The 19,039-nt window shown below is 41.4% G+C and overlaps 1 protein-coding gene across 2 annotated transcripts in view; it reads right to left on the bottom strand.

Annotated features, from left to right (window-relative positions):
- Nucleotides 1–19,039, bottom strand: part of MGLL (monoglyceride lipase) — a 103,929-nt gene that overhangs the window by 77,408 nt on the left and 7,482 nt on the right. For both annotated transcript variants that reach the window (XM_054978202.1, XM_054978203.1), the window contains exon 3: nucleotides 2,051–2,157. In XM_054978202.1, coding sequence (XP_054834177.1) covers nucleotides 2,051–2,157 — 107 coding nt within the window. The remainder of the gene's footprint in view (nucleotides 1–2,050; nucleotides 2,158–19,039) is intronic.

Raw genomic sequence — 19,039 nt, 5'->3', positions numbered from 1 at the left:
TTGCATGATTCTGCCTCACCTTTTGACAACCTGAGCAACTTGTGAAACACTTAACTATCCTGAAAAGTATAATGCTAGCACTGGCATAAAATCAGTTGGCACCCTTTGAAACAAGCAGAGCAGTTGACAGTGGTAATTTAAGGCTCCTGACAAATCAGGCCAGATATCTCAGCAGCAGTTTCATTTAGACCCTGTTTTTATTGGAAAGAGTTTAGTAGTACCTTTAAGACTAACCAGGGCTTTTTTTCAGGGGGAATGCGGGGGAACGGAGTTCCAGCACCTCTTGAAAATACGTGGCAATAGTGCTTGAAAATAATATGATTTCAAAGAATCTTCCTCATTTCCCTCTTGAGAGTTCCACCACCTCTTTTTCCAAACCCCCCCCCCCCCGAGACTGACTAACCAACTTTACTGTAGCATAAGCTTTCGAGAATCACAGTTCTCTTCTTCAGAAGTTTTTATTGGAGTTATCTCATGAATGGACAGAACTGGAGGAGGTAGTATAGCACAGACACTGTCCGAATATTACTCTCCAAAGTATTCACAGCAATTTATCTCATAGAATGTCTTCTGGTCTCTATGAAGAACGTTGCTCTTAGGCATCCAAGATTATTATGCATGTTCAGTTCAATACAAAACTATGAAAAATTCCAGCTTTCATTTTAAAAAAGCAAGTTTCAACCCCACATTGGTTGAGAAGATACATTTCAACATGGGATGGCAAAAATCCTACAATGTAACTTTCAATGCCTAACAAATGACTTTAATCAGAGACAAAGGAGTGATGGCAACAAGACAGTGGCTTTACAAGGCATTTCTGCCTGGAGACTTCTTATGGCCCACGAAACAGAATGTCTACACCATTCAACGTATAATAGCCACCATTAAGTGTTATTAACATGGAGGGGGGAGAGATATTCAGCAATGGATGTAGTCCAAGTGTACACTCCCAGATGGTCATTAAGACGAATTATGAGCTTAATTGCTCAAGCTGCATGGCTGTGGCATAAGACAACCTAATGAAATAATTGGGGTTTCCTGGGCAGACATACACAGGGTCCCACGGAAACACATGTGCCATCTTTAACCTTGTGAAAGCAATTAAGAGTTTTAGGAAATCCAGTTTTCCCTTGTAAATGTGGGGGTTATCAGGAGGACAAGGAGAAAGGGGGGAGAGCAAAAAATATAAGCACAAAGGAAATAGGAAAAGAAACAGCAAGTGGTGGTGTATGTTTTCTAACTCTCCACAGCATGGTCCTGTATAACTGGATGGCCATTTCCTTCAAAAGCTTTCTCTGAAAGGCTTTCAGGTACCTCAAAACTACAGCATTGTTGTTTTTTCTTACTGAAAAGGGTACAGCCCTTTCCTCCCCTAAATAGAAAAAGTATTACCAGAACAATTAAGGGCAAAGCCATATGTGCTGCAAATGTCATCAGAGCGCTGGGGGGGGGCATATTCCCCCCTCCCTAGTATTTCCCTGATCTAAACTGCCCCTCCATCAAAACTGCTATTAGCTTTCCACTGGGCAGGGGGGAGCGATCAAAAGCACAGAACTTGGGTTCGAATTTAGGTTGGAGAAGCAGCACTGGGGAAATGGTGCTGCTGAAATTCAGAGCCCTCTGTGCCCAAATTAAAGTAAAAAAACCACACCTGGGCTGACCTTTAGAACTGTGATGTGCTCGTGGCAACTAACTAGCAACCAGAGAACCAAATGCTAAGCTGAAGAACCCTCATTCTTATACATCTGAACTCCTTTCTAGCACAATTACTCTGCCCCTGCCCAAAAACACACACAGTCTTGTCACTTTTAAACAGCATTCAGACCTTTTCTTATATCTAGGTATCCCAATATTTTGAGTAACAGGCAACAATACTAACTTGTTAATTTGACAGGGAAGCAAGATAAACTGGATATGATAGAACCATGCCAGCCTGCTTTACCCTTACCTAGAATTCAGTTATTATCTCTGTTTCTAGGTGCTGAAGAAATTCTGACATCATCCTTTTGCTACTATCCTGACCATATGCTTGTCTTTTAACGGCACTCACCATGGTCATGAGCAAATACAAAAAGGTTGATTCCTGTCAACATCTGAGCGAGGTCATCATAGCGACAGCAGTGTTCTCCAGCACCATGAGCCACAAACACCAGGCCCCTAAAAGGAGCATCAAGGTAGAAGTAGTATTAGAAGACAGGGAAAATACAAATAAGCAAGATGTGGTTACAAAAGTAGCATCAGCATCACTATTTACAAGTGAAAAAGGTTTCTTTTAAGTAGAAAGGAGATTGTCTACCCTTACTGAGATGTGGACAAATTAATATGCAAAGTGCTAGGAGCATTTCACAGAGACATGGGGACCCACTGATAAGAGGAACTTGTTACTATTTTTCCCTCATTAGCCCTGTTTGGGAATTACAGCTCACTTGCTTCCCATCTATTCAAAATGTCTGTGAAAATACAAACACTTTATAGCAGGCCTGTACAATTTGCAAGCTAGCAGGCTGAATGAAGCCCTTCGGCCATATAGTCCTGTTTCTGCACATGCCCAGGACTGTAAAAGCAACAGGGCTGAAAAGCATCTGGCAGACCACAACAGATGACTGGTGGGCTACATTTATCTTGCTGGCTCACATTTACCATACAGAGAACCTGGTGCAGTTTTACCACTTTATCTAAAAGGCTTTGAAGGCATAATGTCAGTGGAAGTATGTCAGCCTTTTGGACTCTATAGGATTTCACTATCCATATAGCTTGTTCTTTTATGGTTTCCTTCCCATCCAAATGCTACGAAATGGTGAGCAAGACATGTCCCAAGAAGAATCCAGCATAGGCAATGTGGAAGGCTTCTCTTCTACACACAATGGAATCACACCCATTTCAAAACACCACTTACAGAAGAGCCCAAAGCAGCTCTGTGCACATCCTGAGGACTGGCTCTAGATTCATGACAACCTGCAATGGCTACAGACTAAATTAAACACACCAGTGTTGGCCTGCAGTCAGAAAACCCATAGACAGCAATTTTAAGCCTGTTTACTTGGAAATAATTTCTGTTGAAATCAATTTAGTAAATTGATTTACGACTGATCCACCTGTAAGATGCCTAACTTTAAGCAAGTATCCTGAGCTTCTTGGAGAAAAGCAGCAGGGGGTGGGGATGGGATAGAGAAACATTATACAAGTTTGTACAATATATACCATGAATGAAGTATTATCAGCAGGATCATGCTGTTTCAAGAATTTAAAACCAGCAATACAAATAACTTGTGAAAAGACATCACAGGGTAACAGTTCTCACTCCCCCTTGCCCCAGGTATGACATTTTACTATAAGAATACTCCAAGGAAGTAATCCATGTAGCACCATTTTAAGGTTGCCAACTGATGTGGGGAAAATCCCTGCCTTGGCTTGTTTATTATTTCTTCTCAGCTTGATCAACAGCAACCAGCACATGAAGCTCTTCACAGCACTGAGATATCAGCATCATTTGTTAATGGCAGCAGATAGGGCTGTTTTGACAGGCAAATGAGCAGAGGCTTGCAATTCTGTTCTAGACTTATAAATGGCCACTCGCCTGTGAAAAGTAAATATTTCATCCAGGCAACCAGATAGGCAATATACCTGCAATGGAAGAGGGCCCCCTCCCATCATGCAGCCTCTGTATAGCTGCTGTAACAGTTGAATGAACTCTCCATTTTAGAATGAACTCTGTGAGATGTGCGGGTGAACAGAGGACAACCTGCCAACCAGTTTATGTTATTTATTGTTAATTACACCTGCAGTCCTTTAAGTATGCAAAGTGCTTTACTATCCTTATTGCTATTACCCTCATATCAACCCCGTAAGAGCCAGCATGGTGTAGTGATAAGAGTGTCAGACTTGGATCTGAGAGACCCAGGTTCAAATTCATACTCTGCCATGGAAGTTTGCTGAGTGACCTTGGGCCAGGTTCACACTCATAGCCTAACTTACCTCACAGGGTTGTCGTGAGATAAAATGGAAAGGAGAACCATGTAAGCCACCTTGGATCCCTATTTGGGGAGAAAGGTGGGGCATAAATGAAACAAATAAATAATATGAGATATTTTCAGGTAGGGAGCCGTGCTGGCCTACAGTAGAATAGCAAGATTCATGTCCACTAGCACCTTAAAGACCAAGAAGATTTTCAGGGTATAAGCTTTCAAGAGTCTGACTCTCAAATCTTGTCAAATCAGTCAAGTCTTTGACTACTCAAATCTTGTGGTCCTGTGATATATATTACAGTTATTGCCCATTTACAGATTAGGAACTGAAATATAAGAGAATCCCTGCTGGGTCGATGAAGGATTACGTTAATTTATAATCCTACTCTCAACAGTGATCATCCTCTGGAAAGCCACAATAAAGACACTGTTGACTCATAAGTTTGGAGGATCCAGCTACCGTATTTTTAATGGCTTGTTTTTATAATGTGGTTTTTAATTGTAAGACAGCCTCTAAGGAGGTGGTATAAAAATATTCTAAATAAATAAATAGCCATTGATGGATGTACCCTTCATAAATTTCAGGGCAATCCTGAGCAGAACCTAATGGGCTTAGACTGGAGCCTTAGGTTTGCACTGTCTAATACCCTTTTAAAGCCATTTAAGCTACAGCCATCACCGTTTGTTGTGACAAAGGATTCTATCACTAAGCATATTCTGAAGAAGTGCTTCCTTTGCCTGTCCTGAATATACTAAACTGTTTCACAGGTAACTCCAAAACCTAGTGTTACGAAAGAGAGGGAGAAAGAAATCTTCAACCAATTTCTCCCTATCATGCATAATTTTATAAAACCTGCCTCGTGTTCCATGAGTCATTTTTTAAAGTGAAAACACAAAGGAAGTGCTCCAACCCCTTAAACATTTCTATAATATCCTTTTTTAAGATTAAGTGACCCAAACCACATACATTTCAAATGCAGCTACAATATATTTATATTTATATAAGATAATTAGAGTTTTAATCTCAGTTCCTTTCCTAACTGATCCTAGCATGGAATTTGCCTTTTTTTCATCACTGCTGCACACCTAATCAAAGTTTTCACTGAGTTGTTCATCATGACCAGTGCTTTTTTTCAGCTGGAATGCAGTGGAACGGAGTTCCGGAACCTCTTGAAAATGGTCACATGGCTGGTGGCCCCGCCCCCTGATCTCCAGCGGCGCAGAGGGCAATCTAAACTCCCCTCTGTCTGGAGATCAGGGGGCGGGGCCACCAGCCATGTGACCATTTTCTCTGAGGGCAACCCACTGAGTTCCACCACCTCTTTCCCCAGAAAAAAAGCCCTGATCATGACCCCAAGCACTCTTTCATGACCAACTGTCATCAATTTAGACAAGATGTATATTAAGGATTGTTTGTTTGACCCAACGCACATCACTTCATACTTTGTTATTTGTCATTTTGTTGTCTGTTCACACAGTTTAGAGAGATTCTTTTGGAGCTCCTTATAGTATTATTTATCGTCCAAGTTAATTTAGAAACATCACTGCTCACCCCTTGAGTCCAGATCATTTGTGAATAAATCAAACCAGTTCTAATAGGGCCCACTGCTTTCTTCCACTGTTCTGACAGCTATCTATTTGCTCCTGTCCTTTGTTTCCTGTGGATTCTGTCTGAACTACTCTTAACTTTCAGCCAAGGGTGCCTCCCTCAAAGTGCATTCCAATCCCTTCCAGTCTCATCTCGTACAGCTTATATATATATTTGTAGTTAAATTTCTTATTCTTTCCCCTTCTATAAAAGATGAAATGTGCAAGCAGAATCCTTACTCTCATGCACTCGTCTCCACTCTCACTTGGCTGATTATGCTAGCTAATTTATAACGAATTATGCTAGCGTTGCCCCACAGCATGTGTGAAAAATTAATGTCCCGAATAGAGATCAGAGAGCACTATTTTGTAATTTTCTAGGTCAGTCTATATTATATAACCATATGAATTTGTTACATTCTGGAATATGTGAGGAATGTGCCAGGACTTCCTACTAAACATATATGAAAGGTTTCATTGCAGTAACTAGAACGATTTTAAAACAGCTGTCATAGGCAGTGTGAATACTAGGAAATTAAACCCCTCCCATATTATGAAAAAAATAGGCAACAGAAATCTGAGGATAATTTCAAGTGAACTCATGTTGAAACTTGATCCATTTGTGTGAAGGTTGATCGGGACACTGATCTGTGTTACCTTTGTTGCCATTACAGAAATGCTCACGTTGGTCCTGCCGACACCATCATCAGGGATGGAGGACACTAACACGGGCAGCAGCCACCTGAAGGAGGTTGTTCATTTTGTGGCATGGGAGCCACCAACCTCACTGGAAAGGAAACAGCTGACTCAGGGCTTTAAGCCAATTAACACAGGGGAGGGACTGTGGCTCAGTGGCAGAGCATCTGCTTGGCATGCAGAAAGTGCCAGGTTCAATCCTTGGCATCTCCAGCTAAAAGAAAGACCTCTGCCTGGGAGCTGCTACCAGCCTGAATAGACAATACTGACCTTGACAGTCCAACCATCTGATTCAGCATAAGGCAGTTTCATGTGTATCACCACTACCAACCCACATAGCCAAATAATGGTTAGTTCAAGTAGATACACGGCCTATCATTGCAGTCAGCATTTTTATAATACCCACAAGCAGCAACACACGAAGTGGAACAGACTTAAAAAAAAATGCTGAGTGTGATGATATCATATAATGGGCCTGCTTTAATTAACCAGAAGACACGGGGAGGAGCTGTGGATCAACAATGACCACGCAATTAAAATAATTAATAATTTGTCCCTTAAACATTCATCTGAAGCAGAGTGGGGATATTATGTACTCAGCAATCTTGACACAAAGACATCAAACAGCTGTACCATAGGCTTCAAACACTTTTCCCTCTGAAGGGCATACCATATTTGATGAAGTATCTATCCACCACCAAAGGTGAGAGTTTAAAAGGGCAGAGGTATGCTTAAGTGAAACTCTCCAGGAGGACACACTTTAAAATTAACTCGATAGGGACATGTGTGGTGTGGTATCTCGAACACAATTTTCTCCAACTGTATCACAGTACCACAAGGAATAAAAACACAGTATTGAAATACCTTGCAATATGCACCAGATCTCAAGCACTGATTTATGTCTGAAGAGAAAATCAGCTGAACACTTTTAAGATGCTCAGACATTTTGCATATTGACCATGCATGTGAACAATCAAAAAGCAGCTGCAACTGAACAGCCCTGTTGTGATAGGCAGGGGGGTTGATTCTCTCCACCGTCACCACTAGGCTTGCCAGCCTCCAGGTGGTGGCTGGAGATCTCCTGGAATTACAACTGATCTCCAGGCAACAGAGATCAGTTCCCCTGGAGAAAATGGCTGCTTTGCAGGGTGAACTCTATGGAATTATACCACACTGAGTTATCTCCCCTCTCCAAACCCCACTCTCTTCAGGCTTCACCCCCAAAATTTCCAGGAATTTCCCAAGCTGGACCTGGCAACCCTAGTCACCCCCCCCCAAAACCCCAAAATGTCCACCACAGTTACCTTAAATCCTTATAATGCCAAAGATAAGTATCCATATTGAACCTTTCTTTTTCCCTTACCAGGGCTAAACACAAATGGAAGGCCATTTGATCAGGGAAATTTGATCCCCAGTATCCCGATTAGATGATATTCCTCCCAAATCCACCAAATTACATATCTGGAGTTCTGTCATGGAACATCAGTGTCCCATATAGTCTGGCCCTCAGCCTATACAAGAGCCAGTATTTTAGCACTGCCACACTACGCTTTGTGACTCATCTGTGAAAGAGTGCATCAGCAGCAGTGTCAGCAATTGTATGAGGAAATGCTGTGATTTGTTTGGTGTCACAGGGAAAGCATAAACCTTTGGGCTGAGCACGATCCATTCATGTAAATCTATATTTCACACACACACGAGAAAGAACAAAATGTTGAAAGACAACACAAATATGATGTATGCACTGTTGACTGCTAAGTCAACATATGCTTTAAGGGCTGAGTCATGTTAGTTTAAAGGGATACAACTTGTTTGGCATTTCATTTTGCTTACATTAGATACTGTGTTAGTTTACAGCCAACATACAGTAAAATTCAGCCTGATTCAAAAGCTGAGACAGATTTTCTCCTTAAGTGAAATTGGTAGAAACTTTATGGTATTCAAGAGTAATCAACAACAAAAAAGCATTAGTCAGCAAACAGGGCTGCATATTCCTTGCCTAAATCTTAAACTATCACTTGTATCTGTTTTCTCTTTTTTATTTTTTAACATCTGGCCTGATGAAGAGTTCTGGTGAACTCAAAAGCTTGCACAGTGTTATATGTCATTGGGCTGATCCTTATAAAAGGTATTACATGGGCTGTGTTTTTGGCTTTATGGGAAACTATATCCATGATAAACAAAGTCATAACAACATAAGACAAGCCTTGCTGGATCAGGCCAGCGGTCCATTTAGGCCAGGGATTTCCATCCTTTTTGAGCCTGTAGACACCTTTGGAATTTTGACACAGGGTGGTGGTGCAACAACAAAACAGCTATTGCAGGAGGTGGCACCGCCCACAAAATGGCTACCACAGACAGCAGAGCCAACACGGAATGTCAGGGAGCCAGATTATGCAAAACACTAATAGTGACTTTTCAGCATTTCAGGAAGAAGCTGTTTATTTCAGGCTACCTTTTGCATAGCCAATCAGATCTCCAGAGACCCATAAGAAACCTTGCTGGGCAAAAGCCCCACCCACTTTCTAAAAACAGTTGGTAAGCACTAGGAAGGGTGTCGGTGGGCAGTATGGTGCCCATAGGGGCACCATACTGGGGATCCCAGATCTATTCCATGCTCTTTTGTTAATTAATTTGCAAAAACTAAGATCACATACCAATAAGACAACATCCTCAGAAGAACCAACAAGCACAGAAAAGCCCCTTAAATATGTAATCAACAAGCAACAGAAGAATACATTTCTGCACCAAATATTGAAAACAGAAAAGGAAATCAGTCCTCATTTGTAGCATAGCTGGCAACTGCTGAACCAAAACATACATGCATACCTACAGCAATGCCAAAATAACAACACTAGTCTAAGCTTCAAGCTGTTATTCGTTTATAAGAAAGCTGTGTTTTATTGGTGTTCTCTGTCATTAATGGCATAGAAATTACAGCATATTTTAGAAGGCACTGTGCAAAAGTCTCAACATCCTGAGAACTGTTCCTGCACTGCATCCCACAGCTTCTATGCAGTGATGGTGAAATGGTGAAGATGATAATAATTACAAGAGTAAAAACAGTGATTATAATTCCTGTAGTTATATGCTTTTAAATTCCATGATTTTAAATGACAAATATGCAGGTTTACTGGGAATTTAGAAAAGTTACTAGTGATGAATTTAGCATACATGTGCACATTAATGAGGGGTGTGTGCAGACTGTAGCCATTATAATGATGGTGCATGCAGTGTAAACAAAGCCTTCTTGGAAGATGTGCAACTTTCCTCCATTTTTTAAAAATTCTGCTATAGTTCTTTACAGTCCTTTAGTCCTTTAGAGTCCTTTACAGAAGCAAACTGATCTCCATATCAGAAGGAGCTGTTTGAGAGCTGTTTGCATCTACTCCGCCCTCCCCTCCCCTCCTCTATATCTGACCAGTTTCTTCTTGCCCTCCATGCATCTGACAAAGAGAACTGTGATTCTCAAAAGCTTATGCTACAATAAAGTTGGTTAGTTTTAAAGGTGCTACTGGACTCTTTTTGATTTTGCTATAGTTCTAGTTACTTTTGCCAGCCCCAAGGCTGTAGGACACTGTAATGTCACAGAGGGTAGGTTACAAGTACTAAGATAATATATGACTTTAAAATAAGTCAGTTTGTGAGCTTCCTGGAGGCTTCTGGCTGGCTATGGGTAGGAAAAATGATGCTGTATGAGATCCTGCAGGGTTCTTCTTAAACTTGCAAGCATCTCATTTAAACAGGAAAAAGGACAACAGACCGGATGATGACATTGAACAAGGTGGTTGATGCTGAATGTTGCAAGGGCATTGTTCAGAAAGGACTGGTGTAGGTTTGCTGCAGAAGCTTGGGAGGGGACCCTCCTGCAGAGGTGACTTAGCTCATGCGTCTTGCTAAAACCTCATTCAACACTCCTATTTCCACATGTGGCCTACACATGATCTGGTGTGAATAGGTTAATCAGTGGGGGGGGGGGCTACTGGTCTGCAGAACTGCTTTGAACTGAAAGTTGGCCTAGTTAACCTTTTGCCCCCTTCATGTTCTAACATGTTGGAATTACTCTCCTGTAGGTATGAAAACTCTATTCAGAATAGCAACATCAGAGAACACCAAGTTTCTGGGGAGGCAGTTGGTGATAATTGCTCTTCTGAGCTTGTGCAGTAATGACTTGGGCATGCAGTTAAGTAACATATCAGCAAAACAGCTCAACTAAGCAACTAAAACTTTTAAATCTATCATCCTGTGTATAATATCCAAGGGTGAGATGCATCCTCCAAGGCACTACTGTGCTGGACTGTGTTGAGTTCTGAAAATCCAAGTCTATTTTAAGTTTAAAAACTCTAGCTCTGGAGACTGGAAAAAAAAATGCTTGAACAATCTGAGCTGCCATAATATACAAAACTCCTGTGACATCAATGGCACTCAGTTCCAATTAAGTGTGCACTTTCGACTGGAATTTTAAGTACTACAAACTGCAATCATATGCACAATTATTAGCAAATTATATTGTACATAGCAAGACTTACTTCTAAGTAGACATTAACAGGCTTAGACTGTGTGTCTCAGTGATTTATATTGGATTTTAATACTTAATATTGGTCTAAATTGTGCCCGCTGTGTACAAAGCCATACAGGTTTTCTCCCATTTGAGGGTTTCTTGGTAAATCGGAAAACATACTTGTTTACAATTCATGCTATTTTTAAATGTACAGCAGCCCTTGCTAAATTTAATGTCAAGAGCTATATATTCTTTTATAAACCAAGAGTATGAGATGGAGTTATTAATTCTGCATTTAACTATTCCAAATTTACCACTAGGTCAATGAGATACTTATCTCCAGGAGAGTTTTAATTACTTATGATTCCCATTCCTTTAGCCTGGCAAAATGAAGATATCAAATCTCTTATACCATTTGATAGACAAGTCTTAAGACCTTGCTGTAGTGGAGCTTAGTAACAGCAGGAAAACTTTATTAAAATCTTCCCTTGCAAGCCATAAACTGGCTAAATGTACTGACAGACCAGCAAATTACATTTGCTTTCCATTTTAGATAGGGCCACATTTTTACACCTTTGAGTCTTAAACCTGAAGAAAGACATAAGATACTTGGTCACCTCTAATTTCGCTAGGTCAGGGACTTTCCTTAAAAGATGATACAAATCTTCCTTATCTTTAAACAATGTAATTTGTTTTCATCTAGCACCTTCTTCTTATCTGGCCTCAACCATTCCCTGCACATTAACAGAGCGCAAAATCACTCTATAGATGGATTTACTATAGGCATTAGAAGAAATCCAAAATAAGCACCAGTTCTTGGCCAATGGTCTTTTCTTCAAATTTTGTACATTTTGTTGCACTTGATCAGTATCATCTCACATTTATTTCCTGCTGAAAAGTGGAAATAACATTTTGAATCACTTCAGCAATAAGCCTTCCTTGAGGAAATTTTACTAATGTTTGGCACGTTGTGTACATGAGCTGTTCAGTTCCCTGTTGCTAGAAGTTGAGTCGTTGGTCTGTGTGCTTTCCTTTCATTATTACTATTTGGGAGGGCCTTTAAAAGTCTCCTCCCCCCAAACTTGTCCCAACAAATCTCCTGGATGGGCTTTAGACTCTCTCTGTACCCTCAGTAACATTGTGCTCAAATAGAAAACTAAAGTTCCTCAGCATACAGAGAATAAGGGAACTGTGAATACTCATGATATATACTAGAAGGGGGAAAGGGCAGAGGGAAGAAGGCAGCTCTCCCTCCCTCCCTTTGCTCATCCCCTTGGCTCCTCCCCTGGAATAGGCATCTCTACTGTTTCCATAGCAATTTACAGAGTGACCCAGTCAGTGGTGGCTCAAGGTGTTTTGTTGTCTGAAGCTGCAACCTGTCACCTCCTCCCATGCTTCACCCGCTTCTCCCAAATCCGCAGTTAACCTGCCTTACCTTTTTGGTGTTTCACCTGTACAGGACTTCTGAAACAGGATAAGGCTTCTTTAATTCTCACAAGATCAATTCCTCTCATGAGAGTTTGGACACCACATTGGTTAAACTGGCAACAGACAACCATACATGTTGGCTGAACTCTTCTGAGAAGGAATCTTGTGAGAATTTAGGAAATCAGATGTGTAACTTCACACAGTGTTTTTACAAAGGCCCAGATAAGGAAAGGAAGGAAGGCAGATTATTTCCTTTGGCTTCCAGGAGGGAGCAGCAGGCTGGCTGCAGATGAGATGGAGGGTTGTCACCCCTCCCCCCAAAAAACCCCTGCCCTTGAAGAGACTGCCAGTGGGGTCTGCCATCACCAGCTTGAGCAGCCAGGACCTCAGTAAGACCAGACGTCTTAAAACATACTCTTAAAGAGCAATGAGAGGAGCACAAGCCGGGTCCCTTTGCAAGCCATCTCTGTGGAATAGCTGGCAAAGAGACAAAGCAGGTGTCCAGCTCAGCTCAGGAGATAACAATGACAATCCAATCTTAGCCACAAAGCTCACTGAGTGGCCTTGGGACAGCCACTGTTTCTCTGAGGGCCTGGGTAGACATTACAAAGTCCTTGTGTATCATGGTTTAGAATTTGTATCATGGTTTAGAATTTTCAAAACGTTTTACATACCTTATCATGTGTATTTTTATCAGATATTTTTTGTAACAGACAGAATAAAATATTTTATAGTCCTGTCCAGATAGGCTAGGCACAGATGTTTTTTATGCCTGGCTCCTCTAAGAATACAGCCGGCACAAATACCACCAAGGACTAATGAGGGCTCGGTGATGCCAAAATGAAGGGGGAGAGGAGGAGCCAGCTCCCTCCCTCCCAACCTTACTATCACCTATTAGGCCTTGCATTAGTTTCAGCAATTGCTTTGGTGGCAGTCCTAGCAGCTATCATACATTCGACTAACATATAACTGCTGAGGAGGGGGAACCACCCTTTTCAGTTGTTACGCTTTTAGCACTCTTACCTCATCTACCATCATCTTACCTCATCACTTTGCCACAGGCACCAAAAATGGCAAAGGTGCATATTGAGAGGATTGTGCATAGCACGTTCTCCTGATATGTGAGGTAGGAGCACTCAAACCATAAAGACTGAAAAATGCTTGCATCAGAGCAACCATCTTGTAGCTTCCACTCCTGCTAGAACCTCCGATTACTAGTTTGAGATCTTTCTCCTTAGTGAACAGTCCCCCTAAGCTGTACTTTCTCCAATGGTTGGTCCTTATCTGTCATTTTCCAAGCATAATTCCTCAAATCCTGCTTCTCATTCCCCAAGAAAACTGTAAAGGGCTTTATACTCAGTCAGGCCATTGGTCTATCAATATTGAGACTGTCTACTCTGATTAGGAGTGGTTCTCTAGCAAAGCTCTTCCAAATCACCATGCCTACTCTAGCCTTTTAGCTGGAAATGGCATGCTTGAACTGGACCTTCTTCATGAAAAATATTAAGATGACCTGCACTGAGCCACAGCCCCACCCGAACATGTATGAAAACCAAAGCAAATGGACAGTTTGAATCTATGCTCAGAAAGTTGCCATGTTAACAACACCGAAGCATCAGTAGCTATTGAGCAACAATTTTTTGGAGATGCTACTGTGTAACAGAAAATGCTGCTCAGTAACTGTTGCTGTTAATAAAAGTTTGTGAAGAAAATGTACCGACCACACAGAAATCTGATTACATACCCACAGGTTTCACTCCTATTAATGGTACTACAAAGCTCTTATATACCGCCAAGATCAAACTCTTGCCAGCTGCATTTTTCTGTTGATTCATCAGACTCTAGCTTGTTCTATTTCAGTTCCATTTTTTGTAACTGGTCAGAATGGAAAGTTAGTCATATTTCTATTAGTCTACCACCAGAAATGATATTTTTAGCACATTTCTATAGTGGTTTTACCACTACTATAATGGTGCTTAAATTACAATGGGGCCAAGAAGTACCCCATCTATCTTTTTTTTTATTGGAGGTTTTTTTAAACCTCCCCAAACAAAGGAGTGTTGTCAGTGCATATGGGAGGCAGAGATGCTATCACTGCCTGAATCAGATAGGCAGTGACAGGGCTGCAATGGGGAGGGGGGGGTGGAAGTTGCTGCTGTGCCCACTGTTCGCCCTGCGAGTGGCAAGGAAGGGGACAGACAGGTAGAACGGAGGGGGAAGGGCAGGCAGGGAGCAGAAGGGGGCAGGTAAGCAAGTGATATTCCCTCTCCCTATGAGCTTCCTGTGGGATCCTGCCAGGGTGGGGTGGAGAGTAGGAGCCATAGCTGCCACTGCCACCACATGAGCCAGGGATGACTAACAGTGATTGCACTGTAATGGTGGGACTCCCCTGGGAGCTGCCCCACCCCCAAGCAACATTGCAGATGGGCAGGGTGAAGGAGGAAGACAGGAGGACCAGGAAGCTTAGGAGTCACTGTGCTGCCCCCCACTCTGTTGCTGCTGAGGTTGGCAGGTGTAGCAGCAGCAATAAGAAGTGGGGGGGGGGGAATGTAGAGCAGCTGGAACAGGAGGCAAGTGAGCAAGCAGTGCAGCAGTTGTCACCACTACCACTGGGATTCCCCCCTCCCCTTGCAAGTTTATTACATGCTCCCCATTTATTACATATAAACAGGATATGGAGATTACTAGGGTAGAAAGTATGCCACATTCTGTTATACTCTTTTAAACCATCCATTAATTTTTAGCATTCGTAACTTGCACTCTTAAGCTATACTGACTGAAATGACTGAGGCAGTTTCCAGCAGACAACATTAAATATAGATAAAAATAAAAAAGTAAGGATCAGGGAATAGGGATAAGTACATCAAGTGAAGTTATCTTACTTCTAACAGCTGGAAGTTCCACTTCAGTTCGCTAAGGTATTTGCTAACAGAAGAAACAGCATATATAGTTGCTATTTTCCTGCATTTATGTGGACTAGAAATACACTTTTTTAATATTGTTGCGAAATCAAAAACAGTCCAGTAGCACCTTTAAGACTAACCAACTTTATTGTAGCATAAGCTTTCGAGAATCACAGTTCTCTTCATCATGCATCTGACGAAGAGAACTGTGATTCTTCAAAGCTTATGCTACAATAAAATTGGTTAGTCTTAAAGGTGCTACTGGACTCTTTTTGATTTTGCTACTACAGACTAACACGGCTAACTCCTCTGCATTAATATTGTTGGAAATGGATTTATCCACCTTCTTTACTGGAACTCCACATATGCTTTCATACTTCAGATGCAAAGCATCTGCCGGTCAGATGCAAAGCATGCAGGTAACTAGAAATACATCTTTTTAAAAACAAAATGCTGAAACTTTTAATGGACTCCTCTTAGTGTAGTTAATTAAACTGGATCCTCTATAGTCATGATCAAATTGCTAATTTTTTAAATTTAAAATTCAACAGAGCAGCATATCTGGTATGTTAACTGACCCCCAAGGTGCATGCATCTAAAAGACATAGGCTGAATGGTGTAATAATCATCATAATAATGATTATTCATGAACCAGCTTGTTTGCCTTCTTTCACTGGTTTTCCTACTGCAAAACAAAGAGAGTTTTGTTTCTATGGAGCGGTCTGGAAAAAATTATCAGACTAATGAAGGATGTCTCAATCATCTACTGCAAGAAGAGAGGGAGGACTATCTATTAAAAATACCTGCTTATTTTCCCCCTTTGGGGTAAGAAAAATTCATAAAAGGGTGTCCCATTGAAAATTAATGAAGCAGTCACCATGGTGCAAAGGAATGCATTAACAGTGGAGATATGAATAAATAGATGATGCATGTGGTGTGGGCGTGGGGGAGAAGACTGAACAGAATCTACTTGTGTTAATAAGTATAGAAAGACTGGGATGTTGATTTGCTACTCTGAGCAACCTATCAAACACACATTACCGTCCCATGACCAATTTCATTTCACCAGGACCTTAGCAATAATGTACTATGTATACTATTTCAAACAAAAGCCCATGTTAAGGAGAAAGAGTTTTCTTTCCATTTCTGCTACACTGAATAATAAACTCCAACCCATGTAAAGCAACTTTATTTACAGAGCAAAGGTAGGCAATCTTTTCAGCCCAAGTACTGTGAAAAAACCTACAGTGTCTATCTGTGAAGAAATTGATGGGGGATGAGAGCTGTACTTAGCCAGACACATTAGGTACAAACCATATCCCGGAGGCACTGGCAATATCTCAGGTGCTTACTTTAGGCCCAGCTGGCAGCTGACCAGGTTCAGGAGAGGATAACTTGAATAAGTCATTCCCACTGTCTCTTCCCACACTGACAGCCCCATTAGTGCTACCAGTGCCTTAGCAGCTCTCCTCAATTACATGGGTGGAGAACTGGCCCTATGAGCAGAACAAAATGGTCTAGTACATCACTGTTTGGTACACACATCAGGGGTTCCCCCCAATCCCATTAAAGATCTTTTCCAGGAAACAGTCTTCTTGTGTTTTCCTTCTTCAAGCATCATTTAGATTAGAATCAATCCAGCTACAATAACACTATTTCATCTTCAAGTAAAAGAAACGTGGTCGTGTAGTTAACTTTCCTGAAGTGGGGTTGTGTTTATCACTTCTTTTAAAACATGGAAGATGTGGTGGAGAGCAGGAGACTCAGCCTTTGAAGAACTGTTGGCACAATCCCGTATGCTCCCAACATTTCATAAGAGAAAATAAAGACATATTTATAACACCCCTAATTTGGTCTACATTATCAGCATACTTCAGCAATCATAGAATGTGAAACTGTTCAGGCTGTGAGTATTCGTGCGCATACCTAGAGGTGCACAAGAGGCAAGGGGTTATCTACCCCTCCATTTACTCAGATTTATTTGGGAAGGCAGAGATCTCTAAGGACATTATAATCCCCACATTCGATGGAGTCCATCTGACCCTTGGGGACTCAGTGAAGGGCCTAAGGGTTCTACTGGATCCAATGCTATTGCTAGAAAACCAAGTTAAGGCATCTGTAAAAAATGCTTTCCACAAACTCAGTCTGGCCTGGAAGATGGCTCCCTACCTCGACACAGCTGATCTAGCCCTCTGAATTCATGTCATGGTAACACTGTGACTTGACTACTGCAGTGCTTTGTACATAGATCTCCCCTCTAAGTTAACTCAGAGACTCCTGTTGATGCAGAACGCTGCAGCTCAGCTATTACCGGGAACTAGAAGCATGAATATTACCCCTATTCTGCAGTGACTTCACTGGCCGCCTATCAGTTACTGGGCTCAATTCAAGGTATGAGATATCACATACAAATCTCTTCATGGCCTTGGTTCATTATATCTACCAGAGTGCCTTTCTGAACAGGGCCTTCTGCAGGTGTTGCCTTGCACATGGGCAACATCAACACCTGCCCCTACATGTGCATTCTCTGTAGTGGCCCAGACCTTATGGAATGGTCTGCCTGCAGAGGTTAGGAAAGCTCCTACTCTCCTGGCTTTCCACAAACGATGCAAAAATGAATAATTCAAGAGGGCTTTTTACTCAGCATTATGTCAGTCTTAGAATTGCTATGCTCAATTTCAGCAGTTCTTCACCTCTGTATTGGATTTCTGCTGGGTTTAAATCTTTGCAAATTTGCTTGTGTATACCCTGGTCCTTTCTGCACACAAAGTTAAATCTGGCATTTATAAGTGGTCACTTTGATTGATGTTGATTTGGCTTGGCCTTCCTGCCTTCTGCATCATGTGGCACGGAATCGACTGTGTCAAGTTTTTCATTCCAGACATTTGAGAAAGCATTGGTGTAGTGTCGGGCCTTCCAGGCTTTATGAGACACATGAATATATTTTTTAAAACTTTTGTACATGCATTGTAATGTTGCAATGTTGCAACAACAGGTGTCCAGCATTCCCCTCCCCTTCCAAGTTCTACTATTGGCTGATTGGACAAGATTTTGGCACCCAGCAATGAAGCTCCACTATTGGATGTACCCATTCATGTGATCATGGTGGGGGTGCAATCTATCGAGCAGCCCTCCACTGCTGCGGCGTCTGCCATTTTGTTAGCACTCACAAATTGGAACCTGAAAAATCCTTTGAACTGCAAAAGTAATAAATAAGTAAATGAAATTTTCAACCAAAGGGGCACAAATGTGGGTTCTGCGCAACCCATAAGCAACTGTATTTTTATCACATGGGTCTGTCACAACACAGTAGCATTGCAACCATTTTAAAAAATAGAAACAGCGACTGAGCAGGTAGAGGTACTAGAAATCAGGGACTGTATCAGGTTAATAGGGTTAAAGCATACACAACACTACTGTACCTTTGGAACCTGGAGCAGGGCCTCTCACACAGACATCTAGACATATCCATTTCCAAAGCACTTTTAAAAAACTTTGTTAACATTTCATTTTAGGAGACTGAATTTGCCAAGAAGCAGAGCCCTATCTTCAGAATAAATGTATTTTTACCTCAAAAGACCCGGATAGGTTATATAGCCAAAAATGGTCACAAAAAGTGCAGCTATTTATGAAAGTGTACACTGAATTGATTCACCATGGCAGAAAAATGCTAGAAAAGTAGAGAATAGAACTGAAATGGAGAAAGTGGAGTACAGCAAACTCAACTGCTGAAATTTTATTTCAGCTTGGTATCATGCTATTATTAATTCCACTAACAGGTAACATACAGTTCTTACGGGGGGGGGGGGACTTTATGTTTAACCAAGAATGATATCCCTCAGTTGCGTGGTATGGTTTTTAAAGCTATGTTCCTGCATTAATGATTACCTGATCTTTCAAACAATTCTGAACTGCCCTGAACTTGTACTTTTACTGTGTGGCTACAGCTGTAATTATAT

The sequence above is a fragment of the Eublepharis macularius genome, chromosome 4 (assembly GCF_028583425.1).
Source record: "Eublepharis macularius isolate TG4126 chromosome 4, MPM_Emac_v1.0, whole genome shotgun sequence".
NCBI lineage: Eukaryota > Metazoa > Chordata > Lepidosauria > Squamata > Eublepharidae > Eublepharis > Eublepharis macularius.
Note: the sequence above shows the minus strand (reverse complement) of the source record. Positions and strands in the feature narration are given on the sequence as shown.